At 38.1% G+C, this 14,282-nt stretch overlaps 1 protein-coding gene across 3 annotated transcripts in view; it reads right to left on the minus strand.

Moving 5' to 3' along the window:
• Positions 1-14,282, minus strand: part of LOC308618265 (multidrug resistance-associated protein 1-like) — a 100,161-nt gene that overhangs the window by 36,405 nt on the left and 49,474 nt on the right. For all 3 annotated transcript variants that reach the window (XM_081235857.1, XM_081235856.1, XM_081235855.1), the window contains 2 exons: positions 13,336-13,498; positions 1,691-1,766 (listed from right to left, as the gene is read on the minus strand). In XM_081235857.1, coding sequence (XP_081091983.1) covers positions 1,691-1,766; positions 13,336-13,498 — 239 coding nt within the window. The remainder of the gene's footprint in view (positions 1-1,690; positions 1,767-13,335; positions 13,499-14,282) is intronic.

Consider the following 14,282-nt stretch of genomic DNA (forward strand, 5'->3'; position numbering starts at 1 on the left):
ATACTGATAATTATTAAAAATTATGGGGGAAAAAGCATGGAAGGGGTAAGAAGTATTGTGGTATAAAATAGGGTGGCTAACTAGGTCTTCACTGATGAGGTGACATTTGAGCAGAAGACCTGCAGAAGATGGGCGAGCAAGCCATATGGATATGTGGGAGAAATACGCCTTAAGCAGTGGGATCGGAAAGTGCAAAGGCACCAGGGGAGGCGCATGCCTAGTCTTACAGGAATAGCAGAGTCAGTCTTGCTGCAGTAGAATAGTGAGATGAGCTTTAGGAGGTTCTGAGAAAGGTAAACAGGTCCAGGTCCTCCAAGGCTTTATAGGTCATTGTGAGGACTCGGGATTTTACTCTGAGATGTGAATCTTTTGGAGATTTGGGGCAGAAGAATGACATGATCTGACTCATATTTGTAAAACAAACCACTCTGGATGTTATGCTGCAAACAGACTGTACAGGGCAAGGCTGGTGGCAGGAAGACCTGTAAGAAGACAATTATAATAATTCATGGGAGAAATGATAGTGATTTGGACAAAGGGAAGCTGTGATAGTGATGAGTAGTGTTTGAATTCTGGATTCTTGGATATATTTTGAAGATAGAGCCAATGGGATTTGATGATGGATTGGATATGGAGTAAGAGAGAGGTCAAGGGTGATTGCAAGATATTTTATCTAAGCAACTGGAAGAACAGTGTTGCCATTAGCTAAGAAGATTAGACATCAAAGAGGAGGGTCCAACTCTGGGGTTCAGAGGACAGGTTGGGCTGGGGATATAAACTTGGAGTAAAGGTAATTAAAGTCATGAGACTGGATGACAACACCAAGACAATAAAGAAGAAAAGCAGTCCAAGGTCTTTATGATCCAGAGGAATAATTTAATTTACCTATTCAGTCAGCTAAACCTGGTATGTACACAAAGCTCCAAGCTGCAACATCCACATAATCACACAACCACAGGAATATCCAATCCTTTCAAAAAAAATAATAAATTCAAGGTCCATTCTTTCACTCAAGGTCAAAACTACAAAATTCTGAGCTATTGGATCCTGAAGTATTTGCTTCTCTCTAATCCATTCCAATTCTACATTTTAGCAACTTTGACCAGTGGCAGCTCCCTATAATTCTAGCCACTTACTTTTTAAACCACTTTTTGCTATTCTTCTTTTTTTTTTTTTTTGTCTCCTCTTTGCAACTGTTGGAGTATTAGGGCAAATAACTGATTAGGTTAATTTGCTTCAATCACTGTTCATTTTAGTTCCTTACAAAAATGAAAAAGAAGTATAATATAACAATCTAATCAGGGTCAAAGTTTTATTATTTTTATTTCTCTCTTCCTTTCCCTTATCATTCTTTTCCTCTCTCCTTCCCTTCCTTCCTCCTATTTTTCTAAACAGATTCATTTGGGGTATATCTTATCTCACACACACACAAATCCAAGTAGATTTCTTCTAGTAGAATTTGGCTAGAAATTACTGAGAGTTACTATGTGTCCCAAATTAAGTCACATACATCTCACTTAAAAACTTAGATACAACCATGTAACTTATAGTATAAAATTTGGAAACCACTAAGTACATTTTGTACCCATCATAATGTACAGATCATTTTTATAGCATGCATTTTAAATGCTAAAAAATGTAATTAATTAGTCCATAATCCCTATGAACCTGGTATTACCCTAATACTCACCTATCATTTTGTTCCAGGATTTGTTCTTTCAGTACAGTTCTGGAGTTGATTACACTGACTCGCTTTAAAGCATGAGCTGCGGAAGAAGATGGTGAGTGCTTTTATATCCATAAAAGCAAACAATGCACAAAATAGAGAGAAATACACTGAAAGATTATACAAGTTAGAGAATGTTTTGTGTTCTGGATCCATAGGTATACTGGGAGCCTTTCATTTTCCCCATTATTTCCTATTCACCTAAAATGTTTTGTAATGTCTTGATAAAACTAAGACTCCGTAATGAAAAAGCCTACAGAGAAGTTCTTTCTTAGACATTAGAGAGGAGTGCTAACTTGTTTTGGATCTTCCACAGAAGGTTTAAGTATTTGCCCAAGAAGAACATGACTCCAGTCTTAAAAAAAAAAAAAGCAATATCATCAAGTCTTATAGACAAATGTTATTATTGTGAAAAGTATTAAGAGCATGCAATGGTAATCCCCGAATCTCTGTCATGTTCTTGCTAATGTCACTAATAATAGCTTCCTACATGGCAGGCAATGTTCTAAATACTTTACATATTTTAACTCTTATGTTTCAAAACTACCCCTGTGAGGAAGATGCTACGATTATCCCTATTTCACAGATTAAAAGCACAGAGAAGTAAAGCAGGTAGCATTAATCAAAGTCACACATCTAGAATTACAAGACTGAGGTTCAACTTACTGTTAGTGAATTCTATGGGAAACATCTCAGAGCTAGGCAGATTTTTGTCTTTTCCCAGAGTGTAATACTTAACCTCCTTGAATCTCAGACTTCTTATCTTTAAAAAGAAGGAAGTGGACTTGGAGATTTCTAAGGTCTCTTATATGAACTCTATGTTTTCTTATTTCTAGAAGTAAACATCTGGTCCTTAAAGGAAGCCTCTGATTTACATCAACTACCTCTAAGAAACGTGGGATTCCATGTCTCACAGAATTAAAATTCAATTTGGGGATGTTACATCCTCTCTTGCCTAAGGCACATTTTCATCTTTATAGCTGATAATAATAATGTTTGAATTTATATATTTATAGTTTATAGAACGCGTTCACATACATTATACAAGTTGAGTGCCAAAATGAGCTGATAAGATAAAGAGAACAGGTAAGTTTACCCTTATCTTGAAGGGAGAAGTAAAACTCAGATAGGATAAGTGACTTGCCTGAAACCCAAAGGTGTCAAAGAGACAGAGAGGGAGAGAGAGAGAAAAAGAGAAAGACAGAGAGATGGAGAGAGCAAGAGTGAGCCGAGCCCTACACTCCTTCCTGTCTTTCACATTAAGTCAATGTACTTTTTCCTACAGGTTTGGTACAATGTTTAAGAGTTTGATTGGCCTCTGGCATGAAACAGAGGCAGTGATGGATTCAAATTCTGAAACTTACACTGTCTTAACTTGGGCAAGATGTATATCTTCTTTGTAAAATTAGGACCATATAGCCTCAGGGGGTTTTGGGGAGAATTAAGTAAAACACTTGTGACTATATTGAGAGAATTAATACCCAAGACATCTTAGCTATCATCAGTATTATTAGTATGGGTAAGAATTATCCTAGACTAAACCTATAAATATGTAAATTTATCTTTAGTCATATTTTTTTTCATAAACTCTTTTCTCTCCTCTGATTCTCACCTCTTATATAATATCCCCATAAGGTGAGACTTATAGATTTTTCAGAGCTAGATGGATTTTTAGAGATCTGATGTATCCAAACCAAATTATACTGTAAACTCTACTTATCTGTCATCAACTCTGGTAGTGAGAGTGAGAATTATAGGAAAAGAAAAAGTGTCTGGGTCATAAGCAGTTTTGGGGGCAAGGGAGTGATAAAAATGTACACTGTTCATTTCCATATCAGACGCCAGGACAAACAGATCTAGTTCAAGTCCCATTTTTCATAAATGGGAAGAATGAAAAGAGGTCATTTTTACAAAGATTCATATAATTATCAGTGCTAGAACCAGAACCCAGGACTCCTGAAATTGGCCCCATGTTTTTTCTACTATGTTGTGCTGACTTTTACTCCCACTTTCATGTCACATTAAGTTAATAAAAAATTTTAAATGGAAATATTGTGTGCTTTTTAAAGTAATTCCTGAATAGACTCAAGGCCAAAAAGAATAAATCGTAAAAAATAAATGATAGACCACAGATTGAATTTAGAAGTGGGGATCACACTTCTCAAATCACACTCTGTCCTGTAGCCCTCTTTCTTCTAAATTCCGATAAAAATGTTCTCAGATATAAGTTGGTTTTTATTCACTACTTATGCAAAGAAGAGAAAGAAATTCTCCACAGGGACAGGCCTGCACCTAACATTTGTGGTAACTGGGGCAAGAGTATAAATGTAGGCCTACATACCATACTTCTACGTATTTGACAGTTATAGATGGAACTAACAGACTGGTAAATAAGTTCTATCGCTTACCCTAACACATACACCTTCCCAACCACCTGGAAGGCAAAATCCAGGTGAGAGTGTTTGCAGCCCTGCGAGTTCCTCTGGGGGATGCGGTAGTCCCGGGTGATGTGGTCAAGGTCCTTGCTGGGTTTTCTCCCACCCCAGCTCCACCCCTCACCATGTCTGTGGCTGCCTCAGCTACATGTCCAGACTCTGTTAACCCTCCTCCAAGAAAAAAAAAATCCTTTATCCAAGGAGTAGTGAATGCCAGTAGAGCAGTCAACCCTTAAGAGGGTAGAACTAAAGAATGAGAGCCCAGGTCCTTGGAGCAAATTTATGTCATATGGGCAGAGAACTCTGGGACTCCAATTACCTGGAGTGGTCAAGGAGTGGGGGATGGGAAGAGGACCCCCGATGGGCACAATCCCTAGGCCTTGGCCAGAAAGCCAGCCAGGGAAGGCAGAGCAGAGATGTAGTACAGGACTGGGTCAAATTGGCCCAGGTCTAAGGGCAATACTGCAGGAATGTGACTAAATGTAACCAGGTTTGAAGTTGTTGTCTGGGGGATGTTTTATATCAATTTTATATCAGTTAATCTATTTTTGTTCTGCTCTGTGTGGTCACTAATAAAATTACAATATATATGGCTGACCTTTTACAAATATCTATCTATCTAGTATTAACATGAATAATTTTATGCCTGCTTTTTAAAAGACTTTATATATTTTTTACTCAGCATCCAAATAAATCAAAATCCTAGAAATATTCATTGTAAAAAACATATTCTATTTCTAGTACAAAAATGATCTCTACTCACCACCTTTCTGAATTTTAACAGAAAAGATACAATACTGAAGTAATTAGAAGAAAGTTCAATTTACATTTTCCTAAATATGTCATATTTCTGTTGCTAAGATAGTAACATCTATTTATGCCAGCTCAACTTCAAGAATGTTTTCCACTTGTTACCACAGAGGACTGATGTACATAAGATATATCAATGGAGGGAGGTATGATATTTGTTTCCAAAACTGGAGACTTAAACAAGAGCAAATTCCACAACTTTCAAAATTGTGTTCCATATTTTATGGTAGATTAAATATTGAACTTAAAACTTACACACTGCCTGCTTTCAGAGCTATATTTTCCAAAGTAATACAACTTATATTTCATGTTGCCTTTAAAATAAATAGCAAAAAATATATCCTGGCTCATAGCATTACAAATCATCCCATTCACTCTGAGGAGACATACTTTTGGTAGAAAAAATGGAGGCATATTCATCTGTTTAACAAACAGCTACTGAGTACCTGTTATTTGCCTAACATGAGGCTACCTAAGTGCTGGGGATAGAGAAAATGACCACATCCTCATTGCAGCCCTCAGAGACCCTCATAGATATATCTTTCCTACACACTAAATATAAATTATTACTTAGCCTGACCAAATAGGCAAACGGCTCATTTCCAAAACTGCTAGCCATTAAGAAAAGACAAGGTCTTCTTTTATTAAGATTGATCACAGCCACCTGACCATAGATCAGGTATTTCTGAATGTGTCTACATACAAAATATTTAAATTTGAGAAAGGAGTATAAACAAGGAATAAAAAACATAGTAGTGCATACCTAATGTGTATTAGCTTAGAGAAACACATCAGCAAAATGGCTCTGCTTTTTGATTTCATGGCATTAAAATACTAATTTGCACTGATCTTGTTATAAACCAGTTTCATATCTTTCTGACTTTTATATCCAGGTAAAGTGTAAAGTGAATGAATAGATACCGTTCGTGTAGGAAATACTAAGAATAACTCTGTATGCCTTCTTCTTTTTTTTTTTTTATTAGTTTCTGCTTTATAACAAAGTGAATCAGTCATACATATACATCTGTTCCCACATCCCTTCCCTCATGCATCTCCCTCCCTCGCACCCTCCCCATCCCACCCCTCCAGGTGGTCACAAAGCACCGAGCTGATCTCCCTGTGCTCTGCGGCTGCTTCCCACTATCTATCTACCTTACGTTTGGTAGTGTATATATGTCCATGCCTCTCTTTCGCTTTGTCACAGCTTACTCTTCCCCCTCCCCATATCCACAAGTCCATTCTCAAGTAGGTCTGTGTCTTTATTCCCGTTTTACCCCTAGGTTCTTCATGACATTTTTTTTTTTAAATCCGTATATATGTGTTAGCATACGGTATTTGTCTTTCTTTTTCTGACTTACTTCACTCTGTATGACAGACTCTAGGTCTATCCACCTCATTACAAATAGCTCAGTTTCGTTTCTTTTTATGGCTGAGTAATATTCCATTGTATATATGTGCCACATCTTCTTTATCCATTCATCTGATGATGGACACTTAGGCTCTTTCCAGCTTTGGGCTATTGTGAATAGAGCTGCAATTAACATTTTGGAACATATCTCTTTTGGAATTATGGTTTTCTCAGGGTATATGCCTAGTAGTGGGATTGCTGGGTCATATGGTAGTTCTATTTTTAGTTTTTTAAGGAACCTCCATACTGTTCTCCATAGTGGCTGTACCAATTCACATTCCCACCAGCAGTGCAAGAGTGTTCCCTTTTCTCCACACCCTTTCCAGCATTTAATGTTTCTAGATTTCTTGATGGCCATTCTGACTGGTGTGAGATGATATCTCATTGTAGTTTTGATTTGCATTTCTCTAATGATTAATGATGTTGAGCATTCTTTCATGTGTTTGTTGGCAGTCTGTATATCTTCTTTGGAGAAATGCCTATTTAAGTCTTCTGCCCATTTTTGGATTGGGTTGTTTTTTTTTTTGCTATTGAGCTGCATGAGCTGTTTATAAATTTTGGAGATTAATCCTTTGTCAGTTGCTTCATTTGCAAGTATTTTCTCCCATTCTGAGGGTTGTCTTTTGGTCTTGTTTATGGTTTCCTTTGCTGTGCAAAAGCTTTGAAGTTTCATTAGGTCCCATTTGTTTATCTTTGTTTTTATTTCCATTTCTCTAGGAGGTGGGTCCAAAAGGATCTTGCTGTGATTTATGTCATAGAGTGTTCTACCTATGTTTTCCTCTAAGAGTTTGATAGTTTCTGGCCTTACATTTAAGTCTTTAATCCATTTTCAGCTTATTTTTGTGTATGGTGTTAGGGAATGATCTAATCTCAAACTTTTACATGTCCCTGTCCAGTTTTCCCAGCACCACTTATTGAAGAGGCTGTCCTTTCTCCACTGTACATTCCTGCCTCCTTTATCAAAGATAAGTTGGCCATATGTGCGTGGGTTTATCTCTGGGCTTTCTATCCTGATCCACTGATCTATCTTTCTGTTTTTATGCCAGTACCACACTGTCTTGATTACTGTAGCTTTGTAGTATAGTTTGAAGTCAGGGAGCCTAATTCCTCCAGCTCCGTTTTTCGTTCTCAAGATTGCTTTGGCTATTCGGGGTCTTTTGTTTTTCCAAACAAATTTTGAAATTTTTTGTTCTAGTTCTGTGAAAAATGCCAGTGGTAGTTTGATAGGGATTGCATTGAATCTGTAGATTGCTTTGGGTAGTAGAGTCATTTTCACAATATTGATTCTTCCAATCCAGGAGCATGGTATATCTCTCCATCTATTTGTATCATCTTTAATTTCTTTCATCAGTGTCTTATAATTTTCTGCATACAGGTCTTTTGTCTCCTTAGGTAGGTTTATTTCTAGATATTTTATTCTTTTTGTTGCAATGGTAAATGGGAGTGTTTTCTTGATTTCATTTTCAGATTTTTCATCATTAGTGTACAGGAATGCCAGAGATTTCTGTAAATTAATTTTGTATCCTGCTACTTTACCAAATTCATTGATTAGCTCTAGTAGTTTTTCGGTAGCATCTTTAGGATTCTCTAGGTATAGTATCATGTCATCTGCAAACAGTGACAGCTTTACTTCTTCTTTTCCAATTTGGATTCTTTTATTTCCTTTTCTTCTCTGATTGCTGTGGCTAAAACTTCCAAAACTGTGTTGAATAAGAGTGGTGAGAGTGGGCAGCCTTGTCTTCTTCCTGATCATAGTGGAAATGGTTTCAATTTTTCACCATTGAGGACAATGTTGGCTGTGGGTTTGTCATATATGGCCTTTATTATGTTGAGGAAAGTTCCCTCTATGCCTACTTTCTGCACGGTTTTTATCATAAATGGGTGTTGAATTTTGTCAAAAGCTTTCTCTGAATCTATTGAGATGATCATATGGTTTTTCTCCTTCAACTTCTTAATATGGTGTATCACATTGATTGATTTGCGTATATTGAAGAATCCTTGCATTCCTGGAATAAACCCCACTTGATCATGGTGTATGATCCTTTTAATGTGCTGTTGAATTCTGTTTGCTAGTATTTTGTTGAGGATTTTTGCATCTATGTTCATCAGTGATATTGGCCTGTAGTTTTCTTTCTTTGTGACATCCTTGCCTGGTTTTGGTATCAAGGTGATGGTGGCCTCGTAGAATGAGTTTGGGAGTGTTCCTTCCTCTGATATTGTTTGGAAGAGTTTGAGAAGGATGGGTGTTAGCTCTTCTCTAAATGTTTGATAGAATTCGCCTGTGAAGCCATCTGGTCCTGGGCTTTTGTTTGATGGAAGATTTTTAATCACAGTTTCAATTTCAGTGCTTGTGATTGGTCTATTCATATTTTCTATTTCTTCCTGATTCAGTCTTGGCAGGTTGTGCATTTCTAAGAATTTGTCCATCTCTTCCAGGTTGTCCATTTTATGGGCATAGAGTTGCTAATAGTAATCTCTCATGATCTTTTGTATTTCTGCAGTGTCAGTTGTTACTTCTCCTTTTTCATTTCTAATTCTATTGATTTGAGTCTTCTCCATTCTTTTCTTGATGAGTCTGGCTAATGGTTTATCAATTTTGTTTATCTTCTCAAAGAACCAGCTTTTAGTTTTATTGATCTTTGCTATCATTTCCTTCATTTCTTTTTCATTTATTTCTGATCTGATTTTTATGATTTCTTTCCTTCTGCTAACTTTGGGATGTTTTTGTTCTTCTTTCTCTAATTGCTTTAGGTGCAAGGTTAGGTTGTTTATTCGTGATGTTTCCTGTTTCTTAAGGTGGGATTGTATTGCTATAAACTTCCCTCTTAGAACTGCTTTTGCTGCATCCCATAGATTTTGGGTCGTCGTGTCTCCATTGTCATTTGTTTCTAGGTATTTTTTAATTTCCTCTTTGATTTCTTCAGTTATCACTTCGTTATTAAGTAGTGTATTGTTTAGCCTCCATATGTTTGTATTTTTTACAGCTCTTTTCCTGTAATTGATATCTAGTCTCATAGCATTGTGGTCAGAAAAGATACTTGATACAATTTCAATTTTCTTAAATTTACCAAGGCTTGATTTGTGACCCAAGATATGATCTATCCTGGAGAATGTTCCATGAGCACTTGAGAAAAATGCGTATTCTGTTGTTTTTGGATGGAATGTCCTATAAATATCAATTAAGTCCATCTTGTTTAATGTATCATTTAAAGCTTGTGTTTCCTTATTTATTTTCATTTTGGAAGATCTGTCCATTGGTGAAAGTGGGGTGTTAAAGTCCCCTACTATGATTGTGTTACTGTCGATTTCTCCTTTTATGGCTGTTAGTATTTGCCTTATGTATTGAGGTGCTCCTATGTTTGGTGCATAAATATTTAAAATTGTTATATCTTCTTCTTGGATCGATCCCTTGATCATTAGGTAGTGTCCTTCTTTGTCTCTTCTAGTAGTCTTTATTTTAAAGTCTATTTTGTCTGATATGAGAATTGCTACTCCAGCTTTCTTTTGGTTTCCATTTGCATGGAATATCTTTTTCCATCCCCTTACTTTCAGTCTGTATGTGTCTCTAGGTCTGAAGTGGGTCTCTTGTAGACAGCATATATATGGGTCTTGTTTTTGTATCCATTCAGCCAATCTGTGTCTTTTGGTGGGAGCATTTAGTCCATTTACATTTAAGGTAATTATCGATATGTATGTTCCTGTTCCCATTTTCTTAATTGTTTTGGGTTCGTTATTGTAGGTCTTTTCTTTCTGTTGTGTTTCTTGCCTAGAGAAGTTCCTTTAGCATTTGTTGTAAAGCTGGTTTGGTGGTGCTGAACTCTCTCAGCTTTTGCTTGTCTGTAAACGTTTTAATTTCTCCATCAAATCTGAATGAGATCCTTGCTCGGTAGAGTAATCTTGGTTGCAGGTTTTTCTCTTTCATCACTTTAATTATGTCCTGCCACTCCCTTCTGGCTTGTAGAGTTTCTGCTGAGAGATCAGCTGTTATCCTGATGGGGATTCCCTTGTGTGTTATTTGTTGTTTTTGCCTTGCTGCTTTTAATATGATTTCTTTATGTTTAATTTTTGACAGTTTGATTAATATGTGTCTTGGCATATTTCTCCTTGGATTTATTCTGTATGGGACTCTCTGTGCCTCCTGGACTTGATTAACTATTTCCTTTCCCATATTAGGGAAGTTTTCAACTATAATCTCTTCAAATATTTTCTCAGTCCCTTTCTTTTTCTCTTCTTCTTCTGGAACCCCTATAATTCGAATGTTGGTTCGTTTAATGTTGTCCCAGAGGTCTCTGAGACTGTCTTCTGTTCTTTTCATTCTTTTTTCTTTATTTTGCTCTGCAGCAGTTATTTCCACTATTTTATCTTCCACCTCACTTATCCGTTCTTCTGCCTCAGTTATTCTGCTATTGATCCCATCTAGAGTATCTTTTATTTCATTTATTGTGTTTTTAATCGATGCTTGGTTCATCTTTAGTTCTTCTAGGTCCTTCTTAACTGTTTCTTGCATTTTGTCTATTCTATTTCCAAGATTTTGGATCTGGGAAATAGAATCTTGGATCATCTTTACCATCATTATTCTGAATTCTTTTTCAGGTAGACTGCCTATTACCTCTTCATTTGTTAGGTCTGGTGGGTTTTTATCTTGCTCCTTCTCCTGCTGTGTGTTTTTCTGTCTTCTCATTTTGCTTATGTTACTGTGTTTGGGGTCTCCTTTTTGCAGGCTGCAGGTTCGTAGTTCCCGTTGTTTTTGGTGTCTGTCCCCAGTGGCTAAGGTTGGTTTAGTGGGTTGTGTAGGCTTCCTGGTGGAGGGGACTGGTGCCTGTGTTCTGGTGGATGAGGCTGGATCTTGTCTTTCTGGTGGGCAGGTCCACGTCTGGTGGTGTGTTTTGGGGTGTCTGCGGACTTTTTATGATTTTAGGCCGCCTCTCTGCTAATGGGTGGCGTTGTGTTCCTGTCTTGCTAGTTGTTTGGCATAGGGTGTCCAGCACTGTAGCTTGCTGGTCGTTGAGTGAAGCTGGGTGCTGGTGTTGAGATGGAGGTCTCTGGAAGATTTTCGCTGTTTGATATTATGTGGAGCTGGGAGGTCTCTTGTGGACCAGTGTCCTGAAGTTGGCTCTCCCACCTCAGAGGCACAGCACTGACTCCTGGCTCCTCAATTTGGGATGATTTGTTGTCTATTCATGTATTCCATAGATGCAGGGTACATCAAGTTGATTGTGGAGCTTTAATCCGCTGCTTCTGAGGCTGCTGGGAGAGGTTTCCCTTTCTCTTCTTTGTTCTCACAGCTCCTGGGTCTCAGCTTTGGATTTGGCCCCGCCTCTCTGTGTAGGTCGCCGGAGGGAGTCTGTTCTTCGCTCAGACAGGACAGGGTTAAAGGAGAAGCCTCTTCGGGGACTCTGGCTCACTCAGGCCGGGCGGGAGGGAGGGGCACGCAGTGCGGGGCGAGCCTGCAGCGGTAGAGTTCGGCGTGACGTTGCACCAGCCCGAGGCACGCCGTGCGTTCTCCCAGGGAAGCCGCCCCTGGATCCCGGGACCCCGGCAGTGGCGGGCTGCACAGGCTCCCGGAAGGGTGGTGTGGACAGTGACCTGCGCTCGTACACAGTCTTCTTGGCGGCGGCAGCAGCAGCCCCAGCGTCCCACGCCCGTCACTGTGCTCCGCGCTTTCAGTCGTGACTCGCGCCCGTCTCTGGAGCCCCTTTAAGCAGCGCTCTTAATCCCCTCTCCTCGCGCACCAGGAAACCAAGAGGGAAGAAAAAGTCTCTTGCCTCTTCGGCAGCTCCAGAGTTTTCCCGGACTCCCTGCCGGCTAGCTGTGGCACACCAGCCCCCTTCAGGCTGAGTTCTCGCCGCCAGCCCCAGTCCTCTCTCTGCGCTCTGACCGAAGCCCGAGCCTCAGCTTCCAGCGCTGCGCGCCCCGGCGGGCGAGCAGACAAGCCTCTCGGGCTGGTGAGTGCCGCTCGGCACCGATCCTCTATGCGGGAATCTCTCCGCTTTGCCCTACCCAGGTATGTGGGGAGTTTCTTGCCTTTTGGGAGGTCTGGGGTCTTCTGCCAGCATTCAGTAGGTGTTCTGTAGGAGTTGTTCCATGTGTAGCTGTATTTCTAGTGTATCCGTGGGGAGGAAGGTGATCTCCGCGTCTTACTCTTCCGCCATCTTACCCGGAAGTAGTGTGACAGTGATCTGTATGTCTTCTTTTAGCCTGCAATTATGAAATAGTTCACTGGTTTTACAGCCATTTCTCAGTGGTGTTCTGGAAAGGTATAGAACAAGGATCATGATGGTGGTACACATGAGAAAACATCTACAGCTGGAAAAAGATAATGGTACATCCAACTTTCAGAGCTGGAAAATGACTGATCTCTGGAATATTAAACTAATACTAGATTTCAAACATCCTTATGTCCTAATTAGATAAAGATCAAACCACTTCATTTACACAAATATCTATGAATCTTAATTTAAAATACTAGGACTATAGTAACAAAGATTTTTAGTAAATAAACTCAGTTGTTATTTTGTAAAAGTTAGACAAATATCATTCTCCTTTTTCATTCTTCAGGGTTTCTTTTCTTTTGTTTCTCTCCCACAACATGCAATAGTATGTTTTAAATACTTATTATTTATTTGATATGGATTTAATTTCAAAGAAAGTAGACTGTTTAGACCCATTATATTCTAAACCTGCAACAGAGCTTATAAATCATCTAATCTCTTATTTCATAAATGAACAAACTGACCCTGGGGCATAACATTTTGCTTAAAAATCATAAACAAGGTTGATTTTTAGCTGATGTGTCCCAATGTACTTGTTTCTTTTCTAGAGAAAGGAAGACACCCAGTTCCTGACTTAAGTAGCATGAATGAAGAAAAGTGCATAGTAAGAAATCAGGCAATTAATGGGCTTTCAAAATGGGTAAGCACACTGTATCTTAGGTTTATTTTTCACTGTGTCCTCACCTTTTTCTTGTTCACTGAAGGCCTGAAGCAAATTCGTGAGATTTTTGGTTTTAGACAGAAGTTCCTGGTATGTTCCCATTTGTGCTACTCTGCCACTTTCCATTACAACAATAAGATCCATCAGGGGTAGAAGTGTGAGATTGTGTGTCACTAAAATTCGAGTCTGCAAAAGAGTATTTTATTCCCTGGGTTACATGGCAAAAATAAGCCATTTTAAAGAGTGCTGCAATCATTATTTTTTGTCTTTACTATTTTAGAGTATAATTCTTGGTAGGTGCCAGTTTAAGGCAGCATGTATAAATATATTTCACAATAAATGATGATACACTGCTAGACAAAAAAAAAAAAAGAAAAAAAGAAGTCAGCAAATATTTTTAACCCATTAGTTCAGGTATTTTTCATTCATTAAAAATGAATCAAATTTACAGCAAATGAAAAACAATCTTATAACTGCCATTCTTGCTTTCTTTTTCTAAGGTCCTGTAGCATTACAAAAACATGTTTGACTCAAGTCTTTATTTTTAAATATTTCCATATATTATATACATATACATAAAATTGAATGAGAAGATTTATCTTGGTTTCATTTCAATAAGTAAAGACATTTGTCTATTCTTTACTTAAATATTTATTTTATTATTTTATACATTTATTTAATTTTTCCAGAATTCTCTATATTAATAAATCTGTAAACACATGTTGTGAATGGATGTGTATGGTTTTGTGGTCAGACAGGCTTTTAAAAATCTCTGTGGCTCTTAAATTAAGCAAGCTACATCAAGTCATTATAAGCCCTGAGTTTCTTCATGTATAAAACAGGAATAACGATAATGCCTATCTCAGAGACTTGCCATAAGAACTAAATGAACTAATTTAGTGTCAAACATAGTATGAACTTGGTAAATAATTCCTTTCTTCTTGGTTCCTTCACAAAACAATTGAATTGT

This window comes from Mesoplodon bidens, assembly GCF_964165515.1.
Source record: "Mesoplodon bidens genome assembly, chromosome: 5".
NCBI lineage: Eukaryota > Metazoa > Chordata > Mammalia > Artiodactyla > Ziphiidae > Mesoplodon > Mesoplodon bidens.